The 24529-nt window shown below is 34.1% G+C and overlaps 1 protein-coding gene and 1 pseudogene across 1 annotated transcript in view; one reads left to right on the plus strand and one right to left on the minus strand.

Annotated features, from left to right (window-relative positions):
• Window positions 1–24529, plus strand: part of STPG2 (sperm tail PG-rich repeat containing 2) — a 554759-nt gene that overhangs the window by 140210 nt on the left and 390020 nt on the right. The window contains exons 7-9 of the mRNA XM_040487853.1: window positions 7396–7555; window positions 16335–16495; window positions 23862–23954. Of these exons, the coding sequence (XP_040343787.1) occupies window positions 7396–7555; window positions 16335–16495; window positions 23862–23954 (414 nt within the window). The remainder of the gene's footprint in view (window positions 1–7395; window positions 7556–16334; window positions 16496–23861; window positions 23955–24529) is intronic.
• On the minus strand, window positions 19538–19637 carry LOC121040360 (uncharacterized; annotated as a pseudogene).

Raw genomic sequence — 24529 nt, forward strand, 5'->3', positions numbered from 1 at the left:
CCAGTATTACTTTGATTCCTAAACCAGACAGAGACCCAGTAAAAAAAGAGAACTACAGGCCAATATCCCTGATGAATATGGATGCAAAAATTCTCAATAAGATACTAGCAAATCGAATTCACCAGCATATAAAAAGAATTATTTACCATGATCAAGTGGGATTCATTCCTGGGATGCAGGGCTGGTTCAACATTTGCAAATCAATTAACGTGATACATCACATTAATAAAAGAAAAGAACCATATGATCCTGTCATCGATGCAGAAAAAGCATTTGACAAAATTCAGCATCCTTTCTTAATAAAAACCCTCAAGAAAGTCGGGTTAGAAGGAACATACTTAAACATCATAAAAGCCATTTATGAAAAGCCCACAGCTAATATCCTCCTCAATGGGGAAAAACTGAGAGCTTTTTCCCTGAGATCAGGAGCACGACAGAGATGTCCACTCTCACCGCTGTTGTTTAACATAGTGTTGGAAGTGCTAGCATCAGCAATCAGACAACAAAAGGAAATCAAAGGCATCAAAATTGGCAAAGATGAAGTCAAGGTCTCACTTTTTGCAGATGACATGATATTATACATGGACAACCCGATAGACTCCACCAAAAGTCTGCTAAAACTAATACATGAATTCAGCAAAGTCGCAGGATACAAAATTAATGTACAGAGTCAGTTGCATTCTTATACAGTAACAACGAAGCAACAGAAAAACAAAGAAACTGATCCCATTGACAACTGCACCAGGAAGCATAGAATACCTAGGAATAAACCTAACCAAAGATGTAAAAGATCTGTATGCTGAAAATTATAGAAAGCATATGAAGGAAATTGAAGAAGATATAAAGAAATGGAAAAACATTCCATGCTCATGGGTTGGAAGAATAAATATTGTTAAAATGTCAATACTACCCAAAGCTATCTACATATTCAGTACAATCCCAATCAAAATTGCACCAGCATTCTTCTTGAAGCTAGAATAAACAAACCTAAAATTTTTATGGAACCACAAAAGGCCCTGAATAGCCAAAGTAATTTTGAAGAAGAAGACCAAAGCAGGAGGCATCACAATCCCAGACTTTAGCCTCTACTACAAAGCTGTCCTCATCAAGACAGCATGGTATTGGCACAAAAACAGACACAGAGACCAATGGAATAGAATAGAAACCCCAGAACTAGACCCACAAACGTATGGCCAACTCATCTTTGACAAAGCAGGAAAGAACATCCAATGGAAAAAAGACAGTCTCTTTAACAAATGGTGCTGGGAGAACTGGACAGCAACATGCAGAAGAATGAAACTAGACCACTTTCTCACACCATTCACAAAAATAAACTCAAAATGGATAAGGGACCTCAATGTGAGACAGGAAACCATCAAAACACTAGAGGAGTAAGCAGGAAAAAACCTCTCTGACCTCAGTCACAACAATTTCTTACTTGACACATCCCAAAGGCAAGGAAATTAAAAACAAAAATGAACAATTGGGTCCTCATAAAGATAAAAAGCTTCTGCACTGTAAAGGAAACAATCAACATAACTAAAAGGCAGCCAACGGAATGGGAAAAGATATTTGTAAATGACATTTTGGACAAAGGGCTAGTATCCAAAATCTATAAAGAGCTCACCAAACTCCACACCCGAAAAACAAATAACCCAGTGAAGAAATGTGAAGAAAACATGAATAGACACTTCTCTAAAGAAGACATCCAGATGGCCAACAAGCACATGAAAAGATGCTCAACATTGCTCCTCATCAGGAAAATGCAAATCAAAACCACACTCAGATACCACCTCATGCCAGTCAGAGTGGCTAAAATGAACAAGTCAGGAGACTATAGATGCTGGTGAGGATGTGGAGAAATGGGAACCCTCTTGCACTGTTGGTGGGAATGCAAACTGGTGCAGCTGCTCTGGAAAACAGTGTGGAGATTCCTCAAAGAATTAAAAATAGACCTACCCTATGACCCAGCAATAGCACTGCTATAAATTTACCCAAGGGATACAGGAGTACTGATGCATAGGGGCACTTGTACCCCAATGTTTATAGCAGCACTTTCAACAATAGCCAAGTTATGGAAAGAGCCTAAATGTCCATCAACTGATGCATGGATAAAGAAATTGTAGTTTATATACACAATGGAATACTACGTGGCAATGAGAAAGAATGAAATATGGCCTTTTGTAGCAATGTGGATGGAACTGGAGAGTGTTATGCTAAGTGAAATAAGCCATACAGAGAAAGACAGATACCATATGCTTTCGCTCCTATGTGGATCCTGAGAAATTTAACAGAAGACCATGGAGGAGGGGAAGGAAGAAAGAAAAAGGTTAGCGAGGCAGGGAGCCAAAATGTAAGAGACTCTTAAAAACTGAGAACAAACTGAGGGTTGATGGGGGGTGGGAGGGAGGGGAGGGTGGGTGAAGGCTATTGAGGAGGGCACCTGTTGGGATGAGCACTAGGTGTTGTATGGAAACCAATTTGACAATAAATTTCATATTAAAGAAATAAATTCAAAACAGATAAAAGACCTATATATGAAACAAGAAACCTCCAAAATCCTGTAGGAGAACATAGGTTTCAAGCTCTGACCTGGAGATAAGGGAGATAAGGGAAACAAAATAAAAAAAATGAACTATTGGGACTTCATCAAGATAAAACTTTCTGCAGTGAAGGAAGCAATCAAGAAAAGTAAAAGGCAACCTAGAGAATGGGAGAAGATATTTGAAAGTGACATATCAGATAAAGGGTTAGTATCCAAAATCTATAAAAAAATTTCTCAAACTCAACACTCCAAAAATAAATAATTTATTTAAGAAATGGTCAGAAATGAATAGACATTTTTTCCCTAAGAAGACATATGGATAGTTAACAGACACATGAAAAAATACTCAACATCACTCATCATCGAGGAAATACAAAACAAAACTATGAGATATCACCTCACACCTGTCTTAATGGCTAATACTAACAACACAGGAAACAATAGATGTTGAGGATGTGGAAAAAGGGAAGCCCTCTTACACTGTCGATGGCAATGCAAACTGGTATAGCCACTCTGGAAAATGATATGGAGGTTCCTCCAAATAGAACTACCCTATGATCCAGCAGTTGCTCTTCTTGGTATTTACCCAAATGATAGAAAAGAACTGATTCGAAAGGTGCATATACCCTGATGTTTATAGCAGCATTAATAGCCACATTATGGAAAGATCCCAAATTTCCATTGACTGATGAATAAAGAATACACACACACACACACACACACACACACACACGCATACATACACACATACACACAATGGAATATTACTCAGCCATCACGAAAGTGAAATCTTGAGGCACCTGAGTGGATCAGTTGGTTGGGTGTCCTACGTCAGCTCAGGTCATGATCTCGCGGTTCATGAGCTCCAGCCCCATGTCGGGCTCTGTGCAGACGGCTCAGAACCTGGAGCCCACTTAGGATTCTGTGACTCCCTCTCTCTGCCCCTCCTCTGCTTGCACTCTGTCTGTCTGTCTGTCTCTATCTCTCTCTCTCAAAAATAAATGAAACATAAAAAAAAAGAAAATAAAATCTTGCCATTTGCAATGATGTGGATGGAGCTAGAGTGTATTATGCTAAGCAAAACAAGTCAGTCAGAGAAAGTCAAATGCCATGTGATTGCACTCATGTGGAATGTAAGAAGGAAAAGAAATAAACATTGGGGAAGTGGGAAAAAAGAAGAGAGAGAGGAAGGCAAACCATAAGAGACTCTTAACTATAGAGAACAAACTGAGGGTTGGTAGAAGGGAGGTGGGTGGAGGATGTACTAGATGGGTAATGGATATTAAGGAGAGCACTTGCTGTGATGAGCACTGGGTGTTATAGGTGATGAATCAATAAATTCTACTCCTGAAACCAATGTTACATGATATGTTAACTAATTAGATTAAATTAAAACTTGAAACAAATAAATAAAGTAGACAAATGGCCAAAAAAACCCTGATATCTCAGATATATAATCCATTTTTATTTTTATAAATCAAAAATTTTGTGTTTTAAGTGTACCTTGTTAATTGCATTATTGCTTTTCCTATCAGTCATTAATGTACCTATTCATAGTTAACTAAACACTAACACTACCTCTAGCAGTCATTCCTGTTGGTTTTAACTCTTCCATATCTTTCACCCCGGAATGATTATTGCTTTCTTCATCATCCCCTTAAACAAAACATATCATATTCTTTTCCATTTCTGAAAATATATTTAAAATATTATAATTGGTGCCAAGTGATATCAAATCAGGACTACATATTAGAGGAACAGAAATAGCATAAGAACTGAGAATCTAGTTGTAATAATGATATTAAAAAAAAATCAAAGGTACACACACACACACCCACACACAAAGTATCCTGTTCTTACACAATCATTTTGTGTAGTACCTTAAGTGCTATCAAGTTGCTCAAAGGAGAAATCTGGTATTCATTCTTGGTTCTTCCTTGCCCCTCACCACAACATTAATTTATTAGAAAGTTGTAATTTATTAAAATTTATTAAAAAGTTGTAATTTATTAAAAAGTTGTGTTAATTATGTCTCCAAAATGTACCTGCAATCCATCTAATTGTCTCTAAGGAGATGCCTCTTAAGTTCCAAAGTAGTAACCTGTAGTCATCTGAAGGTTAATAACATTCCTGAGTTAAGAGAAAATAAATAGAGCTGTACATAATGCAGTTGGATAATTATTACAACTACTTTGATCTGGAAGCTGCCACATTATAAAAGTTTGATAGTATTAAATTGCCATAGAAATATATTAGATATCTTCAAGTTGCCTTAGTGCATACCATGGAGAATGTGATATGATTACTGTGAAATACACTCTTGCATCACAAATAAAGACCCTAGTGGCAGTGGTAGATATGATCTATCCCCACCCTCCACAGAGAGCCTTCAGAACCTTCTCTGAAAGATATGTGTGTCCTCAAAGATTACATTTTAACACTCCACATATTCATTGGCAAAGTATTATTTATTTATTTATTTATTTATTTATTTATTTATTTATTTTTTAATTTTTCAATTTTTTAAAGTTTATTTATTTTGAGAGTGTGAGCAGGGTAGGGGCAGAGAGAGAGGGAGGAGGGAGAGAATCCTAAGCAGGCTTCATGCTGTCAGTGCAGAGCCTGATGCGGGCCTTGCACTCAAGAACCCAGATCATGAGCTGAGCTGAAATCAAAAGAGTTGGACGCTTCACAGACTGACTCACCCAGGCGCCCCGGGAAAATATTTTTTAAAATTCAGACTAAACTGAACTTTCACATATATAAATTTAATAGAAAAAATTTAATGTATGGTTTCAATTCAAATATACACCTTTGGGTGAAGCAGTCATGAAACTTGTTGTATTACAGAGTTGAGCAGAAAAGTCAATATCGTGAACCAGGGTTTTCAGTTGGAAGAAGGTACATACAAATATGGATTGGGGGAGGTGAGAAAGGACAGATTTTAATTGAAGGTTTAATGTGAACTCATGATTTGTAATACATATATATGTATATGTATGTGCATATATATGCACATATATGTATATGGGTATATGTATCCCTGATATATATGTGTGTGTGTATAGATATAGAAATAGGTATAGATAGATATATAGATATATATTCTAGCTTTGTCTGTTAAATAAGCCAAGAAGCAGGGATTGTGCAAAGTAGGTAGAAGATGAACCTGTAACATCTTCTTATGTCATGAAATTTAAAAAAAGTCTCAAAAAAAAAAAAGATGACGACTTATCATAAGGATGTGTGAGCCAACTTTAATGGCTCCCTACTGGTTAAAAAAACAAACAAAACAAAACAGAACAAAACAAAAAACAACAACACAGTAGTGAATCGCAATAGTTTTAACTGACATTTATATTTCCACATGGATAGTAAATACGTAAATAGATAAAAATAAATGAATAATTGGGGGAGAAGAGAGAGCTCTTGCTTATAGTAGAATGCTGAGTGCTTACTGACAAGTATAGAGAGAGTATTCAATTTTATAAAATTAAAGTCACCATTGGCATTCAAGGACATCATGTACCTCTGGATATGATACTCTCAGAAAGCTACAACATCACCTATTTAGTATGCTATCCAGAAATGTATAAACTGAATATAATCATGAGGAAGCATCACAAAAGCCCCAACTAAGGAAGGTTCTTTTATACAAAAGAGGGGTGCTATATTCTTCCAAAGTCACAAAACACAAGGGAAGGTTTTAGAAATGTTCCTACATTAAAAGAGGCTAAAAGCAATATCTGAACCTAGACTAGATTATATACTGAAGGAGAAAAATGTACTAGAGGTATTATTAGATCAACTGACAGTTTTGAATATTGATAGTTGATTAGATAATAGTATTATATAATTGTACATATACTGAGGTTGATAATTATACTTCAGATATGTAAAAAAAATCCATATTTGTGGTAAATACATACCAAAGTATTTAGGGGTAAAGGGCCATGACATATATAACTTTCCATTGACTGGTTCTATATATATATATATACTGCATGTGTGTGTGTATGTGTGTGCATGCACATAGAGAGACACACAGGGAGACACATAGAGGAAGGAATGGGTGTAGTGAAATAAAGAGAGAGAAACAGAGAGTGTGGGCAAATGAAAACAAATGGCATAACATGTTAACAACGGGTGAATCTAGATAAACATACGTACATGTATTTTCTGCCTTATTTTTATTCATACAATTTTTTTCTGTAAATTTGAAATTTATTTCAAATAAAATGTTAAAAAATAAGATTATACAATGCTATATTTCTTAAGAGTTCAGTTATACATATAGATACATATTATTAAGAAGTTAAATATTATAACTTTATAATAAACTTTTTATGTTTGTAATATAATAATTTTAAAATTATAAGCTAAATTGTATTTATATATCACTTATATTTGAGATTTATTAAAAAGATATTTAATGATATTGTGTAGTTAAGTGAATATATATGTTGAGGAACTTTGTCAATTGTATAATTTTATTACATAAAAGAAATCATGTTAGATCATATAGATTTTTATTTTTTATCTTATAAATGTGAAGATTGTCCATACATTATCACCTAGAATCTCATGTTGAGATAATTTCCTTCAAAAAAGTCTATTTGGCTTAGTAAAGTACATAACGCATTACTATGTTAATATATATATGATTTTACTAAGAGCTATATATTTTATGCTTTAATAGTTACAAGATCTTAATTCATCTATATTTTCTTCACTCCTTTAAGAATTAATTAAACTCCAGATGTTATATTACTAAGATAGCAGCTTTTAATTTATGAAATATTGAAATATACTATAGTTGCTCATTGGCATATTTTCCTGTTCTTTACCAGAGATTTGTACCTATGAAATCAATCACCCCAGCTCCTGGCACATATAATGAATCTCGAACTGCTTTCAATTCCTTGAAGAAAACACCAGGACTGAAAAATACCCCATTTGGTCAGAGTGCTCCTCGATTCACACAGGACTCCAGGACAGAGGAAATGCCAGGTTAGCAATTAATCCATGTATTTATATAACTTAATATTCTTAACAAGATGGACGTAACAAGAGAGTACATTTTTTTTTTGTTCTGTGGTTTGTGCTGTCATTTTAAATCACATTTTTAAAGTATTGACTATATACTAAACACAGATAGATGACAAATAATGTACACTTTTAGTAAGATTTCAATTTAACATGTTACATATCATTATTGTAATTTTCTATGGTTTTTCTTTATTCAGTAAATTTCCTAATTTCTCTTGATGGATGTGCATATATGTCAACTATGTGGTCACTGCCAGTAATTTAACTTATGATATGCACTTTTGTTAAAATTTTATTTTAAGGATATTCCATCACATATTCTAGTATTCTCACTGGGTATTCTAGTATACAGAACTAAGAATACAGCACAAAAATAACTTATATAAATGTTAAGATAAAATTATGTGTTGCTGCATAACAAACTTAGTGGCTTAAAAACACAGAGTTTTCAATTATATATTATTATTTTGTGGGATGCCTGGGAGGCAGAGCTCAGATAAGACTCATTCAGAGTGCATGCATAACTTCAGCATTGCTGCCCCAGGATAGTTGGTATTTTGATTTGCTAGCTAAGGGCTCCATAGGACCTGGCAGCACTGTACAATGCTTCTTATGACCTAATGTCAGAAAGAGCACATTCTGTTAGTTAATCAGATTACTCAGAGCAACAGAAGAACCTGAAACTTCATCTCTCAATGACAGGAGCAGCAAAGAATTTGTGGCCATCTTTAATTTACTGTAGACTACCCTATGGCCACAAAATATTTACAGTTGTCCTACATGCCTTCTCAAGGCCTCCAAAGTCTCATGAAATTATGAATGTAATCTTGAAGTTCAGGATTTTGTTATCTAAGTTCCAGTATAGTTATAGGTGAGAATTTGTGGGTTTAGTACTTTATATTAGCTTTTGAGTATGACTTTTCTTTGTGAGAAGAGCTGTGAACTAAAGATACACATTATCTGTCCCACACATTCCAAAACACAGTGATGGGAGAAAGAGGATAATCATACTGGATGCTTCTATTCAGAAAAGAGAAAACTGGAAGCCTATAGTAGTCATAGCCCTATAGCAATTCCAAAATCCAACCAAGTACATTTGTCGTTTTCTTGATTAGAGCCCAGTTTGGCTCAATGGTAATGATTTTCCAAGGTCCTTTGTTTTACCTTTTGGGCTCTTGGTTCTATCTTTCAAATCATACTTTAAAAAAAATGCTTTTTTATTTATTTTCGAGACAGAGCATGAGTTGGGGAGGGGCAGAGAGAGAGGGGGACACAGAATCCAAAGCAGGGCCCAGGCTCTGAGCTGTCAGCCCAGAGCCCAATATGGGGCTTGAACTCATGAACTGTGAGATCATGACCTGAGCTGATGTCAGACACTTAACCAACTGAGCCACCCAGGTGCTCCACATCCTTTCTCTTCTTTAAGAAATAGGCTGTATTTCTGGCTGCCTAACTTGTTTACACCAAGCCCCACCCCTCATGCTCTGGAGGGACTGCCCTTCTCAGTAAAGGTTGCCTCAGTCCCAGTGTGGCAAGCCCTTCCCTAAGAAGACTAGCAGATGCCCCTGCCCGTACCATGTCTCCTGACTAGAAAGTTCTGCAAGGCCTTAGTTCTGGTGGAGTCGGTGTCAGATCTCATTTCACAATCAGATCAGAGCACACCTAGTTAAAACTTGGCACATTCATGCAGGGATCAAATACTGCCCACAGCAGGCAAAGAAAGCCTCTCCAGATGACTGGCCTGAAGGACAGAGCAGCCAAAATGGAATAATAGATCACACACAGGACACACCAGAGACATTCACTGAAGTGCCATGCCACGGACACTACATACCTCTTTTTCATAAGGCTATTACTTTCAGGAGCAGGAGACATAACTGTCTTTTCTAACAGAGAAAAAGGCAGAGACTTATACAAGATGCCAAGATGGAGGAATTATTCCAAATGAAAGAACAAGATAAGGCCACAGCCAGAGATCTAACATATATGTCATATATATATATATATATATATATATATATATATATGTATGTTACACACACACACACACACACACACACACACACACACACACACACGCCTGATGGAGAATTTAAAGCAACAATCATAAAGATACTCACTGGGCTTGAGAAAAGAATAGAAGACATTAGATAGACCCTTATTATAGTAATAAAAGACTTAAAAAAAGAATGAATACAATAAATGAGATTGGAAATGAGCTTGATGTAATGAATAGCAAGCTGGAAGAAGTAGAAGAATGAATTAGTGACCTAGAAGACAAAATAATAAAAAATAATGAAGCTGAACAAAAGAGAGATAGAACTTAGGGAACTCAGCGACTCCAACAAATGTAATAACATTTATATTATAGGAGTCCCAGAAGAAGAAGAAGAGAGAAAAGGGGCCAGAAAATTTATTTCAAGAAATAATCGCAGAAAATTTCCCTAATCTGAGAAAGGAAACAGACATCCAGATCCAGAGGGAACAGAAAACCCCCATCAAGATCAACAAAAGCATGCCCACACCAAGATATATTGTGATTAAATTTGCAAAATATAGTGATAAAGAAAAAAAATCTTAAAAGCAGCAAGACAAAAAAAGTCCTTAACCCAAAAGGCTAGCTGGAGATTTCTCAACAGAAATGTGTCAGTCCAAAAGGGAGTGGTATGATACATTCACCGTGCTGAATGGGAAAAATATCCAGCCAGGAATATTCTATCTGGCAAGGCTGTCATTCAGAATAGAAGTAGAGATAAAGAGTTTTGCAGACAAACAAAACTAAAGGAATTAATGACCACTAAATCAACCATATAAGAAATATTAAAGGGAAATCTTTGAGTGCAAAGGAGAGACCAAAAGTGACAAAGACAAGAAAGGATCAGAGAAGATCTCCAGAAACAATGACAAAACAAGTAATAAAATGGCAATAAATACATATCTATCAATAGTTACTTTGAATATAAATGGATTAAATGCTCCAATCAAAGCCATAGGGTGTCAGAATGGATTAAAAAAAAAAAAAAGTCCCAGGGGCGCCTGGGTGGCTCAGTCGGTTAAGCATCTAACTTCGGCTCAGGTCATGATCTTGTGGTCTGTGTGTTTGAGTCCCGTGTCAGGCTCTGTGCTGGCAGCTCAGAGCCTGGAGCCTGCTTCTGATTCTTTGTCTCCCTTTCTCTGTGTCCCTCCCCTGCTTGCTCTGTCTCTCTCTCTCTCAAATAAACATTAAAAAAAAGTCCCATCTTTATATGACCTATAAGAGACTCATTTTAGCCCTAAAGACACCTGCAGATTGAAAGTTATAGGGTGAAGAAATATTTACCACACAAAGGAATGTCAAAAGAAAGCCAGAATAGCAATACCTGTATCAGACAAACTAGACTTTAAAACAAAGACTTTAGAAAGAGACAAAGAAAGACACTACATAATCATTAGGGGGACAATCCAACAAGAAGACATAACAGTTGTAAATGTTCCATGCATCCAATATGGAAGCATCCAAATATATAAAACAATAATAAACAAAAGGAACTAATTTATAATAACCCAATAATAGTAGGGGACTTCAACACCCCATTGACATCAATGGACAGATATCTAAACAGAACATCAACAAGGAAACAATGGCTTTGAATGGCACACTAAATCAGATGGGCTTAACAGATGCATTCAGAACATTCTTTCCTAAAACAGCAGAATACACATTTTTTTTCAAGTGCACATGTAACATTATCCAGAATAGATTACATATTAGGTTACAAAACAGGCCTCAACAAATACAAAAATATTGAAATCATACCATGCATTTTTTCTGAGCACAACGTTATGAAACTCCAAGTCAACCACAAGAAGAAATTTGGGAAGACCATATGGAGGTAAAAACAACATGAATGAATGAACAACATAAAGAATGAATGGGTTAATCAGGAAATCAAAGAAATAAAAAACATGAAAACAAATGAAAATGAAAACACAATGGTCTGAAACCTTTGGGATACAGCAAAATTTTTCCTAAGAGGGAAGTATATTGCAATACAGGTCTACTTCAAGAAGCAAGAAAAAAAATCCCAAAGAAATAGGCTGTGTTTGTAGTTTGAGCTTTCTCAACCTGCTTCCTGCCTGTAGAAGATTGGGGGTCTATAGCCACTTTTCATTTTGCACTATTGTCTTTTTTCCTCCAAGTTTGTACAATTCCTTATAAAAACTTTGTGAGTATATTATTGAATTGACTTCTAATAAAGTACACTGGACAGAAGCCACATTCAGATGTACTTTTTAGAAAAACCCTTCTCTACTTTGGGTCACCTTTGGTACTGCTCTGTTTCCATTTTCTTAGATTCTTAGGAGCACTCTTATTTTAGCCAAGAGGGTCTGTGACATATGGCCTTAAGATTCATAGAAGTCCTTTTCTTTAATTGAGAAATTCTGTGAGGTACCATCTGAAATCTTTCTGAAGTCTTTGCTCTCAGGCCATTTCTTGCTTTGAGAGCTTTTTGCTGTACGGAGAGATGGATGAAGAAGAATTTTACTTTTAAATCCAGAAAATCTTGATTTATTTTCATTTTCTGTAAATTCCCTTTGAAAACAACAGTTTTAGCCCATCTCTTTCTTTCCATACCTTCTCACACATGGCTGAAAATCGTTACTTGGCACTTGTGATGATATTCAGCCCTCAAACTTTCTTAGCCAGAAACCCCTTATTTACTAGGTATTTTCTTTATTGTCTCAAGCATTAGTATTGTTAAAATCTCTGCCATTACATTATATGTTTTCTTTTTTTTCCAGCCTGCAATAACATTTTCCTCCTGTCTTTTAAGCCATCACCAAGTCCTTTGATGGCCCTGTCTCTATGTCTTGAGTTGTTTCAGCTTCTGACCCATTGCCCCTTCCCAAACCATTGCTGCAAGTTTTGTTATGGCAATTTGTTATGGTAAGTTTATAGGGGTACAAATTTATTTACTACTCATGCCATTGAGAGGTTGAGTCTCATTCTTCTCCCTTCCAATCTTGGCTAATCTTGTGTCTTTTTTGACAAATGGTATGTGGTAGAAGTGATATCCCAGCACTTCTTTTTTTTTTTTAATATAATTTATTGTCAGATTGGTTTCCATAGAACACCCAGTGCTCATCCCAATAAGTGCCCTTCTCAATTCCCATCACCCACTTTCCCCTCTCTCCACCCCCATCAACCCTCAGTTTGTTCTCAGTATTTAAGAGTCTCTTAAGGTTTCCAGCACTTCTTAGGCAAAGTTATAAGCTTTACACCATACACCTAGCACTGTTGAACAATTGCCCAAAGCCTCTATAAAGTCTGACTGTTCCAAGACTGTAGTTCTGGAGAGGTCATGTGTTAAGTGTTCGACACTTCCCCACCTGAGGCTAGCTCAGTGTGTTTATTATGAATTTGAAATCCAAATTATTTCTATAAATGAACTTACTGATTGACCCAACTGCCTTAAGATTGGGTCTTGTTTTCAATTTGATGGCCTAGTGTATTATGAATAAAATATAAATTTCCCAAAGGTTAGTTAATTTTTAAAGGATTACATGCAATTTTGATGACCCCCTCCAATCCAATCCCAAGTCTTACATGTTTTAAGAATCAGTGAGAGGGGCGCCTGGGTGGCTCAGTCAGTTAAGCATCCGACTTCAGCTCAGGTCATGATCTCGCAGTCTGTGAGTTCGAGCCCCGCGTCGGGCTCTGTGCTGACAGCTCAGAGCCTGGAGCCTGTTTCAGATTCTGTGTCTCCCTCTTTCTGACCCTCTCCTGTTCATGCTCTGTCACTCCCTGTCTCAAAAATAAATAAAACGCTAAAAAAAAAATTTATATAAAAAAAAAGAATCAGTGAGAATGGCCTCATGGAACTTTGAGTTTATTTATTTATCTATTTTATTTTATTTTATTATTTAAAAAAAAATTTTTTTTTCAACGTTTGTTTATTTTTGGGACAGAGAGAGACAGAGCATGAACGGGGGAGGGGCAGAGAGAGAGGGAGACACAGAATTGGAAACAGGCTCCAGGCTCTGAGCCATCAGCCCAGAGCCTGACGCGGGGCTCAAACTCACGGACTGTGAGATCGTGACCTGGCTGAAGTCGGACACTTAACCGACTGCGCCACCCAGGCGCCCCTATCTGTTTTATTAAGAAAATTTTTTTTATTGCATTTAGAGATTAGGTACAGTAATGAATTGGACCCATCAGTCATAGGACAGATTTACAGATTACTGTTAGAAGGTAACCCTAAACTAACGTTGGGGTTCCTTGGCATTTCTACACCTACTGAGTGGAAAATGAATATGAAAAACCTCTAATGTGAGTGAATTACATGATCAGGATGGCTTTTCAAATCAGAAGCTTAACAAGGCAGTACTTGTGATGTATACACTGTGAGGTCCCTGTATTTAAGCACTTAAGTTGTAATGTGTTTTATTGTATTTTCATGCCAGAAAAGAGTCAGATCTGACATACTTGTCTTTTAATTACCTGAAATGGTGGTCCAAATAGTTTTTTATCACACTTTCCATGTACCTTTCTCCTAAACATTACTAGTGGAGGGAATTATGAAGATGGCAGGAATAAACCATAGTAGCATTTAGGTTTTCTGAGAGTTGGCACAAGAGACTCTTTGGTAGAGACTTTTTAAAAAATGGTTTGTTTGTTTATTTATTTATTTATTTATTTATTTATTTATTTATTTATTTGGAAGAGAGGGAGAGAGAGAGAGAGAGAAAGAAAGAGAGAGAGAGAGAGAGAGAGAGAGAGCGTGAGCGTGAGCAGGGGGGAGGCAGAGAGAGAGGGAGAGAGAGAGAATCCCAAGCAGGCTCTGCACTGTCGGCACAGAGCCTGACATGGAGTTCGACCTCACAAACTATGAGATCATGACCTGAGTAGAAATCAAGACTCAGTTGCTTAACCAGCTGAGCCCCCCAGGTGCTCCTGGGAGAGACTTTTGAGGAAAAGATGTTGGAATTGGAATATTTGAAAAATTGGGAAGATTTTAGGTAGCTTGTTTTAGAAAAATCTTCTATTTTACAATGTATAATGATTTAATCATTTTTAGTCCAGAAAGGACCTAAAGTATCATTAGCCTCATAGTATTCAAAGTGCTTACTGGTCAGCAACTTGTTTCCTACCTACAATGAAAAGGAGATTGCACCAAAATGTAAATCAACACAGTGCTTCCTTTATGGAGAAAGACTAGTTATAAAATACCTAGGGAATAGTCAATTTACATTAATTGTAAGCTCCTTTTCTGGTAGATTGTTTTTGGATTAGCAACAGCCCATAGACCACATTTTGAGTAGTACTGATCTAGTCAGTTTCTGTATCTTCAGACAAAGAACTTGAAGCCCAGAAAAACAAATGAGATTGAAATTACATTTTATATCTATTTAGTTGCAGAGCTAATTTAGTAGAATTCAGGTAACATGAATACAACCAGGTTAAATGTCCTTTCAAGTATATATTGCATTTTATGGATATTGCTGCTTCCTGGAACTGATGTTTTAAAATTACTGAATTATAAAACATATACAAATATTTTTTTCAAATAAATTTTAATATTTTGATAAAGCTTTTTCCAATGACATAGAAAGTTTGTATTATTTTGATTGAAAAAGATGTTATTTACTCAGATTGCCACTGTAGAAAATATTTCTGGCTATAAATATGTCCTGAAAGGTAAAAGGCAAAAATAAAATAACTGCTGTGATAGGAATATTGGATGATAGGTGATTTTTTTCTCCCAAATTGATTTTTAATGTTGCTACCTCAACTTTTCAATATTTTTTGGCATCAAGAATTCCTTTCTTTCGTTTGTTCTTTTTCCTTTCCTTTCCTTTCCTTTCCTTTCCTTTCCTTTCCTTTCCTTTCCTTCCTTTCTCCTTTATTGAGATATAATTTACACATAAAATAATTCATTTTTTTTATTTTTTTTTAACGTTTATTTATTTTGGGGACAGAGAGAGACAGAGCATGAATGGGGAAGGGGCAGAGACAGAGGGAGACACAGAATCGGAAGCAGGCTCCAGGCTCTGAGCCATCAGCCCAGAGCCTGACGCGGGCTCGAACTCACGGACCGCTAGATCGTGACCTGAGCTGAAGTCGGACGCTTAACCGACTGAGCCACCCAGGCGCCCCTAAAATGATTCATTTTAAGTGTAAAATATGATGAGGTTTGGTATATGTATGTGGTCGGGTAATCACCTCTACAATTAAGTTTTATAACATTTCCATCATTTTAAAAATGTTTTCTCTTTCCCCTCTGCAGTTAATCTCCACTTTCTCCAGGCTACTGTTACTGTCACTATGATATTGCATTTTCTGGAATTTCATATAAATGGAACATACGTTATTCAGGATTTTGTGTCTATCTTCTTTCACTTGGGATCGTGTTTTTAATGTCCATTCATATTGTTGTATTTATATTTCTTTTTAATGCTGAGTAGTATTTTATTGTTTGAGTATAGAACTTCTGTTTTTTTTTTTCACTAGCTGATGGACATTTGGGTTGTTTTCATTTTTCTTGGGAAAATACCTGGGGTTAGAAATTCTGGATCATATATTAAGTATATGTTTGGTTTTATGAGAACTTGAAAAATTGTTTCTCAAAATGTCATACCATTTTACATTCTTGCTAGTAATATGTGAGTTCTTCCAAAAAATTACTTTATTTAAAGTTATTCAGTTTAAAAGAATTAAAAGCATATTTATTCTTACATATGATATTCCTCATGATTTTAGGTCCTGGGTTTTATAATATCCTAAACAATACTATGATTGACAACATTAGCAATACCTACTTGAAGAAAAAAAAGAAAAGTGCATTTGGTTCTTCTGTTCCTCGGACTCTCTTGCTGGTTCAGAAAGAAGCTTTTACTTCTCCTGGTCCTGCCGATTATCAGGTAATTTGTGAATACCAAAATAATATTCTTTATATCTAATGCCAAGACTTAGGGTTTATAACAATTACATGTGACATATTTTCCCCATTATTTTAAGCCATACTATTATTATTGAAATCATTTTTATATGGTAACTTATGACATAAGAATAAACATTAATTCGGTTTGCAACTATGTTTGTAATTTCTTTTTTAAAAATGGATCATAGGGGCACCTGGATGGCGCAGTCGGTTAAGCGTCCGACTTCAGCCAGGTCACGATCTCGCGGTCCGTGAGTTCGAGCCCTGTGTCAGGCTCTGGGCTGATGGCTCAGAGCCTGGAGCCTGTTTCCAATTCTGTGTCTCCCTCTCTCTCTGCCCCTCCCCCGTTCATGCTCTGTCTCTCTCTGTCCCAAAAATAAATAAATGTTGAAAAAAAATAAAAAAAATAGATCATATTCTTTATTTCTTTATGGATGTCATATGTATTTGTTTAAATATTTATCTTCATTTTAAAATTGCTCCACTATTTTCGGAGAGTAATTTAAGTTTCCTTTACATGCTCTTTGTGGCTTTATGATTTTTGTGTACAAGTCTTACCCATCTTTATTAGATTTCTTCCTTTGTATTTAGTGTTTCATGTTTTTAAATTCTATTGTAAATAGTACCTTTTAAATATTTTCATTGTTTAGCTTTCTGTTATAGGTATAAAAAATATAATCTTTATTGAAGATTGCTTTACCAATGACCCATGTGGCTTGCTAAATTAAATGATTAATTCTACTAATTTATTATTAGTTTTGAAAAAAGTTTCCTCAAGCACATTATGCCACCTGTGAATGATAGTTTATATTTTTTCTCCAAGTGTTTCATCTTTTATATATATTTATTCCTTACTGGACATCTGTATCGCAAAACAAATCTCAAGGAAATTCATAGGAATTAAAAAATATTCAGTATCCAAGAAAATAAAATTCACAGAGTGTGATATCCAATATAAAAATAGGTATGCAAGTAAGCAGGACAACATAACCTAGAATCAGGGAACAAACCAATAGTAAAAGACAAGAAATTACACAGATGGTAGAAATAGTAGACAAAGACATTAAACAGTTATTATAACTACATTTCACATTCAAAAGGTAGAAGAAAGATTGAGTAAATTGAGTAGAGAAATGGCACAAATAAAAAGACACAAATTGAAGTTCCAGAGATGGCAAGTATAATATTTTTAAAAAGTACACTCTCATTAACAACAGTATAGGAGGTTTAGAAGAAAAGATTAGTGAACCTGAAGACACTGATAGAAACTGTCTGAAATAAAACATAGTGAGAAAAAAGACAAAAGTAGTGAATAAAGTATCAGTAAACTATGAGACAATTTGAAGTGGCTTAATATTTGTGTAGTTAGAGTCCTTGAAGGAAGGGAAGGAGTATGGGGTCATATAATAATATTTTAAGGAATGATGACTGAAAATTTCCAAATTTTGATCGGAGCTTTATAAAAACTGACATATCCATGAAGCTCAACAAACTTGCAGCAAAAGACATTAAGGAAACTATGCAAAGGCATATTATCACCAAATTGACTAGAATGGTTAAAAAAATTCTTAAAAGCAGCCAGAGAAAAAGGATATATAGTATTGAGGGGCAAAGTTATCAATGGGAGCATATGTCTTGTGGGAAATGATGTTAGTCAGAAGACATAGTGCAACATTTTTAAGTATTAAAAGAAAACAGTTGTCAAACTATAATTCTATAGCAGGTTAAAACATCTTTCAAAAATGAAAACACTTGGAATATGTGAAATATATGAAATATGTGTGTGTGTGTGTGTGTGTGTGTGTGTGTGTGAATACATATATATGTATCTATACACAAGCTGAAATAGTCATCCTTCAAAGACCTGCAGCATAAGAAATGTTAAAGTCTTCCAGGCAGAGGAAAATATTACCAGATGGAAGATGGAATCTGGGTCTATATAAAGTAATACAGAGTATCAAAGATGATAACTATGTGAGTAAATATAAAAGGCTATTGTTATATTTCTCATCTTACTGAAAGCAGACCATCTTACATGTTTTTGATTTACTGATAATTTACTTTCACATAAGGTAGAGGAAGCTATGGGAGGAACACATACTCTAGCTTAATTTTGACTAAATAAAGGAGAACTAATTGAATAGAATGGAAGAATCATTTCACAAATAGTGATCATATTATTGTACAGTTTAGAATTGTCAAACAAGAGATTCTGGACATTGTTAGGTATGTACAAGGAATTTAGATTATCCCTGTTTCAAAATGATCATCAGAAAACAAGAAATATTCTTAAGATCAGAGACTCTTAAGAGTAAAACTAGCCTGTAAGGATTGACAGGAAGAAAATCTCATGAGTAAAATTCTGACAATGCAGTTTTGATTCACATTAAAATTTTAAGAATACATTTTAAAAGGACATTTTAATATATGTGTATATATTTATTATTTATTCTTTCTCTTTCCTAAAGAATTTGAGAAAGTTTAAAAGAATGTACATATGGAAAAGTAAAAATAGCTAACATTTAGGGTAAAAAATATAGATAGAACAAATAGATATTTTACAGATAGAAAGTAAATAGAAGTTAAACATTGGGGAAGTTTGAACATAGTTGTCAAATCATAAAAGGACACGTACAGAACACAGGAAACATGGTGTCTGTCCTATAGTTGACACTCAGGAAATTATAATTGAATAAATGAATAAAAGAGGCATAGAACTGTAATTAAAGAAGCTTAAAGAGAAAGACAATTTATTGTAAAAATACTATGGAAAATTAAAATTAGTTTGTATAAGTTTATAAGTGTATAAGTTTGGCCAAAAAGAGTAGCTAGAAAGATAAGAACTCTGTAGGGATAATATACGGATAGTAGAGCCACTGAACTGCTGAATTGGATTTGTCTTTCCTATCAGGAAAAGTATTTTTATTCCAGAAAGAGTGGAACACACATGGTTTATAGGAATGAATCCTAAGATATTTATGGTGGTAATGTAAGAATATCCTAGTGCTTTACAACACTTTTTAAAAATGAAGTGAAATTAAATTTGCATGCCATTTTTGCACAGGGTGCTAATCTTCTCTGTGATGTTCCAGTTTTAGTATGTGTGCTGCCAAAGTTATCACTCTAGTGCCTTAAATTAGTTAAAAGCTTCAGATGTAGCTAAAAGAGATCGCATTGTAATGAAAGAACAGCTGTAAATCATTACGGTAATCTCCAAGAGATACTGAAGATTTGTAGGCATAAAAGAAAAATAAAAGTAAATGAAGGCTTTTCTTGTTTAAACAAAAATTAAAGTTTTACAAAGTGAGAAGTTCATGAATTATTACAAAATTTTATTTTACATATATTCTAATGTAAAAAACGTATAACATTAAATTTACTATCTTCACCATGTTTAGCTGCTAAGTGTATTTTTAGTGCCTCATGAACATTAGTAGTTTTTAGAATATTTTTGTTGTATTTTATTTAAAATGTACTAGAAGTTCATTATTCTAAGTAACCTGACATTTAGATTTAAAAGAGTTGAAAATTATTACTTGCAAGAAATTTTTAAAAGGCTCTCATTATAATCTTTATTCTCCACTGCATATGCTGAGACAGTATAGCATAGTGATTATGAGCATGATCTCTGGTGTCAGAGTACTCAAGACTACTTGGGTATATTTTTTTCTGTCACTGACTTTGTGTAAGTTGTTTAAATTCTTAGTAAGATGGAGATCATAATAGTACACACCTTAAAGCATTATTATGAATACTAAATGAATAAATACTTGTAAAATACTTTAAATAGGTCCTGGCACATAGTAAGAACTTAATAACTTTTGTTACTGTTACTGATGATTAAAACCTACCTATAGGTATAACCCAAACTGTTTTAGTTTACATAAAATTTAATAAACTATAGTCAAGAGTGAAAAATACACCCTAAACCTGAGTTTTAAAAATCCAGTCTGATAAACTGTGTTTAACTGCACAATTAATTCACTTAATATGATTGCTGATAGATTTGTGTGTATAGAAACCAAACTGTTTCATATATTCTATTGGCTCACTTGTTTTAGGATTTTTTCTTACCTCACCTTTTTTTAATTAATCAAATATTTTGTATTATTCGATTTCATCTATTTCCATAACATTTTTAGTTATGTATTGTTTTATAGTGTTTTAGTGGTTGCCACCAAAATTACAATATGCATCTTTTACTTTTTGTACTTTAATAAAAAGGATTATTTTTACCACTTTTCCAATAATGCTATCTTAGAACATTTTAGCTCCATTTTCCTACCTCCTATTTTTGTTTAATTATTGTCATACATTTTAAGTTTACATATATTTTAAATTCTTTGAATATTATTGTTCTGTACAGTTAATATTTATTCATATTTACCCAAATATTTACCCTCTCTGTTGTGTTTTGTTTCTTTCTACATTTCTGTTTTTCTATATCACATTATTTTTCTTCTTCCTGAAAAACTCTCTCTATTGCTTCTTTTGGTCAAGGTCTGTTGATGAATTATTGTATACTTTTGTCTGAACATGTCTTTATTTTGCCATTTTTAATTTTGGGGGGTTGGATTTTTAGGTTGGTAGTTATTTTCTCCCAGCACTTTAAATATGTTATTCCATTGTTTTAGGTCTTTTGTAATTTCTGTTGAAAAGTACATTGTCAAACTTATTGTTCCCCCTTGAAAGCAATTGATCCCCCTCCCCCCTTTTTTTTTTGGCCTATGTCTTTGATGTGTCAAAAGTGTGATTTTCTTTATATTTATTTGCCTGAAGTTTGCAGAGCCTCTGGGTTGGTGTGTTAATCACTTTTAAATAATTTTTGATTGTTATATCTTTATATATTTCTTCTGTCACATTCTTTCCTACCTATATTTTTGGGGCTCTAATTAATATATATGTTACACCTATTCATTATGCCTCAAACATCTCTTATAATCCCTATGTATTATTCTCCATTTTTTCTCTTAGTGCTTCAGTTTAGATATGTTCTGCAGACATATCTTTCAATTCATTAATCTTTCTTTAAAAAAACTATGCTTCAAATGTTATTAAATTGACCTAAATTCTTAATTTCAGATATTCTATTTTTCAGTTCTAGAGTGAATTATATTTAAATCATTCTAAAGATTTCACTTTTAGGAGAAATTCTTCATGTTTTAACTATTATTTTCCATTTGTTTTCTGTTTTCTTGAACACATTAATTATAGCTATTTTAAAGTTGTGTGTACTAACTCCAACATCTGGATCATCTATTGTCTGTTGTTATTTTCTGTTATTTTTTTTGTCTTGAGTTTTGATCATAAATGTCGGTCTTTTGGCATGCTCACGAAGTGTTAATAAAATGCCAGATATTGTATACAGTATAGAGACTTTAAATGGTGTTACCTTCTATTTGAGAGAGTTTATACTTTCCTTTGCAAGTCGGGTAGAAGTCAGAGGAGATCACCTTAAAGCAATAATGAATTCTAGTGATTATAGTTTTTTTAGGGCTTAGTTTATTTACCTCTGGTTTGTTCATTTCCTTAAGTGTAGTCTCTCTGGGGATTTCAGCTGTGAGCCTGATGTGTTCAAGACCCCTTGCTTTGTCAGATTCTGAATTGCAATCTTTAATGCATATGTTTTTTAGTATTTTGGTTCAGATTTTTAGCATCACCCCTATCCCTTATCCCCTGGCAAACGTCTTCATGGGGAAAGAGATCGTGTGTTTGAAGCTTCTTAAATCTGCGATTTTGCCATTCTGGCTTCACAAGACCAAAATAAGCTTGTTTCTCAATGTTTTAACAGCATCTCTCTGCCAGATCTAAACTCAAATTCTCTGTTGCCTGTTGTGAGCAAATGCTACCAGGGAGAAAGCACCTACAAGGCAATAGCTCACTTTTCAGAGGTTCTACCCTCTTTAGACTCTTAGCCCCTCTTGTCTATGCTGACAACTCAAAGTTAGAAGTATCCATGACTCTATTAGGCCTTTAAAAATAGGATTTTCTTATATTTTATCTGGATTTAAATTATTTTTGTGAAAATATGGCCTTCTGCAAACTTATCATTCCCTCTAAAGCCAAAGTCATCCAATGACTGATTCATTTTCTGAACTTCTACCCATAAACAGTAAAAATTGCAAAATACTTTTGACCTTCTTTATGCTATAATTTCTAGCACTATATACATGATAATAATAAAATTATTATAAAAGTAAATTATTTTTTAACTTTAATAAATATAAAACCACACAAAATAATAATGCTGGGTCCGATGTCCTAGATTTGAAGGATTTCACAATTTTTGACTGATTTTTCTGTTTGAAAATGATAAAAATCTATTTTCTTTCGAATGACTAGGTAGGAATAATATTAGGAAAGGAATGGAGAAGCACCAGCTTCAGCATTTAGGGTAAAGAGGCACATAGTTTAAAAGATACATCTTTTAAGGGATAGATTTTATAGTAGATTAATGTTCCTCATAAAGTGTACAAAGAGATATCTATTCTAGTAGGTATCAAATTCTGAAGTATTAAACGAGTATATCAGATTCTGAAATAAAAACAGTAAAGTATATAAAAATGGGAAAATGAGAATATTCTCATCCCTTTGTATATACAAAGAATGTTACTATTGGTTAACAGTTTAAAATATTAAATGGATACAAATGGCTAAATTATATGATTAATCAGAAAGAGTATAATATCAAAAAGATTAATTAATTGCTAATTAAATTTTTAGGTTACCAGCTTTATGTAACCTATTAATTTACATACTCAATGCATATTAGGAATTGTAGTATTTAAGAGAGTGTAGATGATTTTGCTCAGAAAATTTATTCATCCAGGATTTTCACATAATCAGTATAAATAGTTATTGTTCATATATTTTTATTTCATGTATTAATAAGTACTAACATATAATACTATATAATTGGCCAAATATCTTATATATGTGTGTATGTGTATGTGATGTATGTGTATATATACATGTATATTACTTATATATATATATATAATGAAACAACAAGAATTGATGTTTGAATTTGACATTATGGTATAGATAATAACTCACTTGTAATGTGTTTAAATAATGTATGTAGATCTATCTTGTTTTTCTAGAGGTCCATATAATCAACTCTTTTTTTTTCCATTTAATATCTCATTGACTTAAAGTCTTTTGCTTCTATATCGCATTTAAAATTTTTAATTTTTAATGAATATATATCTGTCTCTATTTAGTGACAGAGCAACATTGATGGGCTTCCTTGAAAATTTATTACTTATAGGGCCACTTGAATTGATAAATAGCATTGATACACTCTTTTTTATTTATTTTTTCAACATGCTTTTTGGAATTCACAGGTTGGTGGAGTTTCTGATGAATTACCTAACTTGACTAACCGATATGCTGCTATTTTGTCAAGACCAGAAAAACCTACTAAACTGTCAGATATGGTAAGAAGACCCCTTTATAACAAAAGTTATTTGTAATCTGGGAATCATGGAGGGACTGTATAACATGAACAGCATATTAGGATATGAGAGAGGTACATGGTAGGCTGTTGGTAACATCTTTGACTAGTATGATACTTCCTTTTTTTTTTTTTTTTTTTTTTTTTTTAAGAAAGCATGAATGGGGGAGAGAGGCAGAGGGAGAGAGAGAGACTCATAAGCAGGGTTCATGCCCAGTGCTGTGGGGCACTGTCCTACTACCCTGGAATTGTGACCTGAGCTGAAATCAAGAGTCAGATGCTCAACTGACTGAGCCAACAAGGTACCCCGATACTTCCATTTGTTAAAGTTCACCAAAAGTCTTGAAGCTAAGCAGAGTCCAGCATTGCTCTGTGAGAGGTGATTATATGGAACATCTCCTGTAGGGTCAGAGAACATTTGTTTTTAGAATGTGTAGGAAAACACAATCATGTTGTATATGAAGTGGAAGGCCTACTTAAGGTTCAAAACAGTTTACTTATAAGTGTAAATTTTTTCTTTTAAATTTGAGTCAATCTTGAAACCTAAGACTCTATAGT

This window comes from Herpailurus yagouaroundi, unplaced genomic scaffold (genome assembly GCF_014898765.1).
Source record: "Herpailurus yagouaroundi ecotype Mexico unplaced genomic scaffold, PumYag 28, whole genome shotgun sequence".
NCBI lineage: Eukaryota > Metazoa > Chordata > Mammalia > Carnivora > Felidae > Herpailurus > Herpailurus yagouaroundi.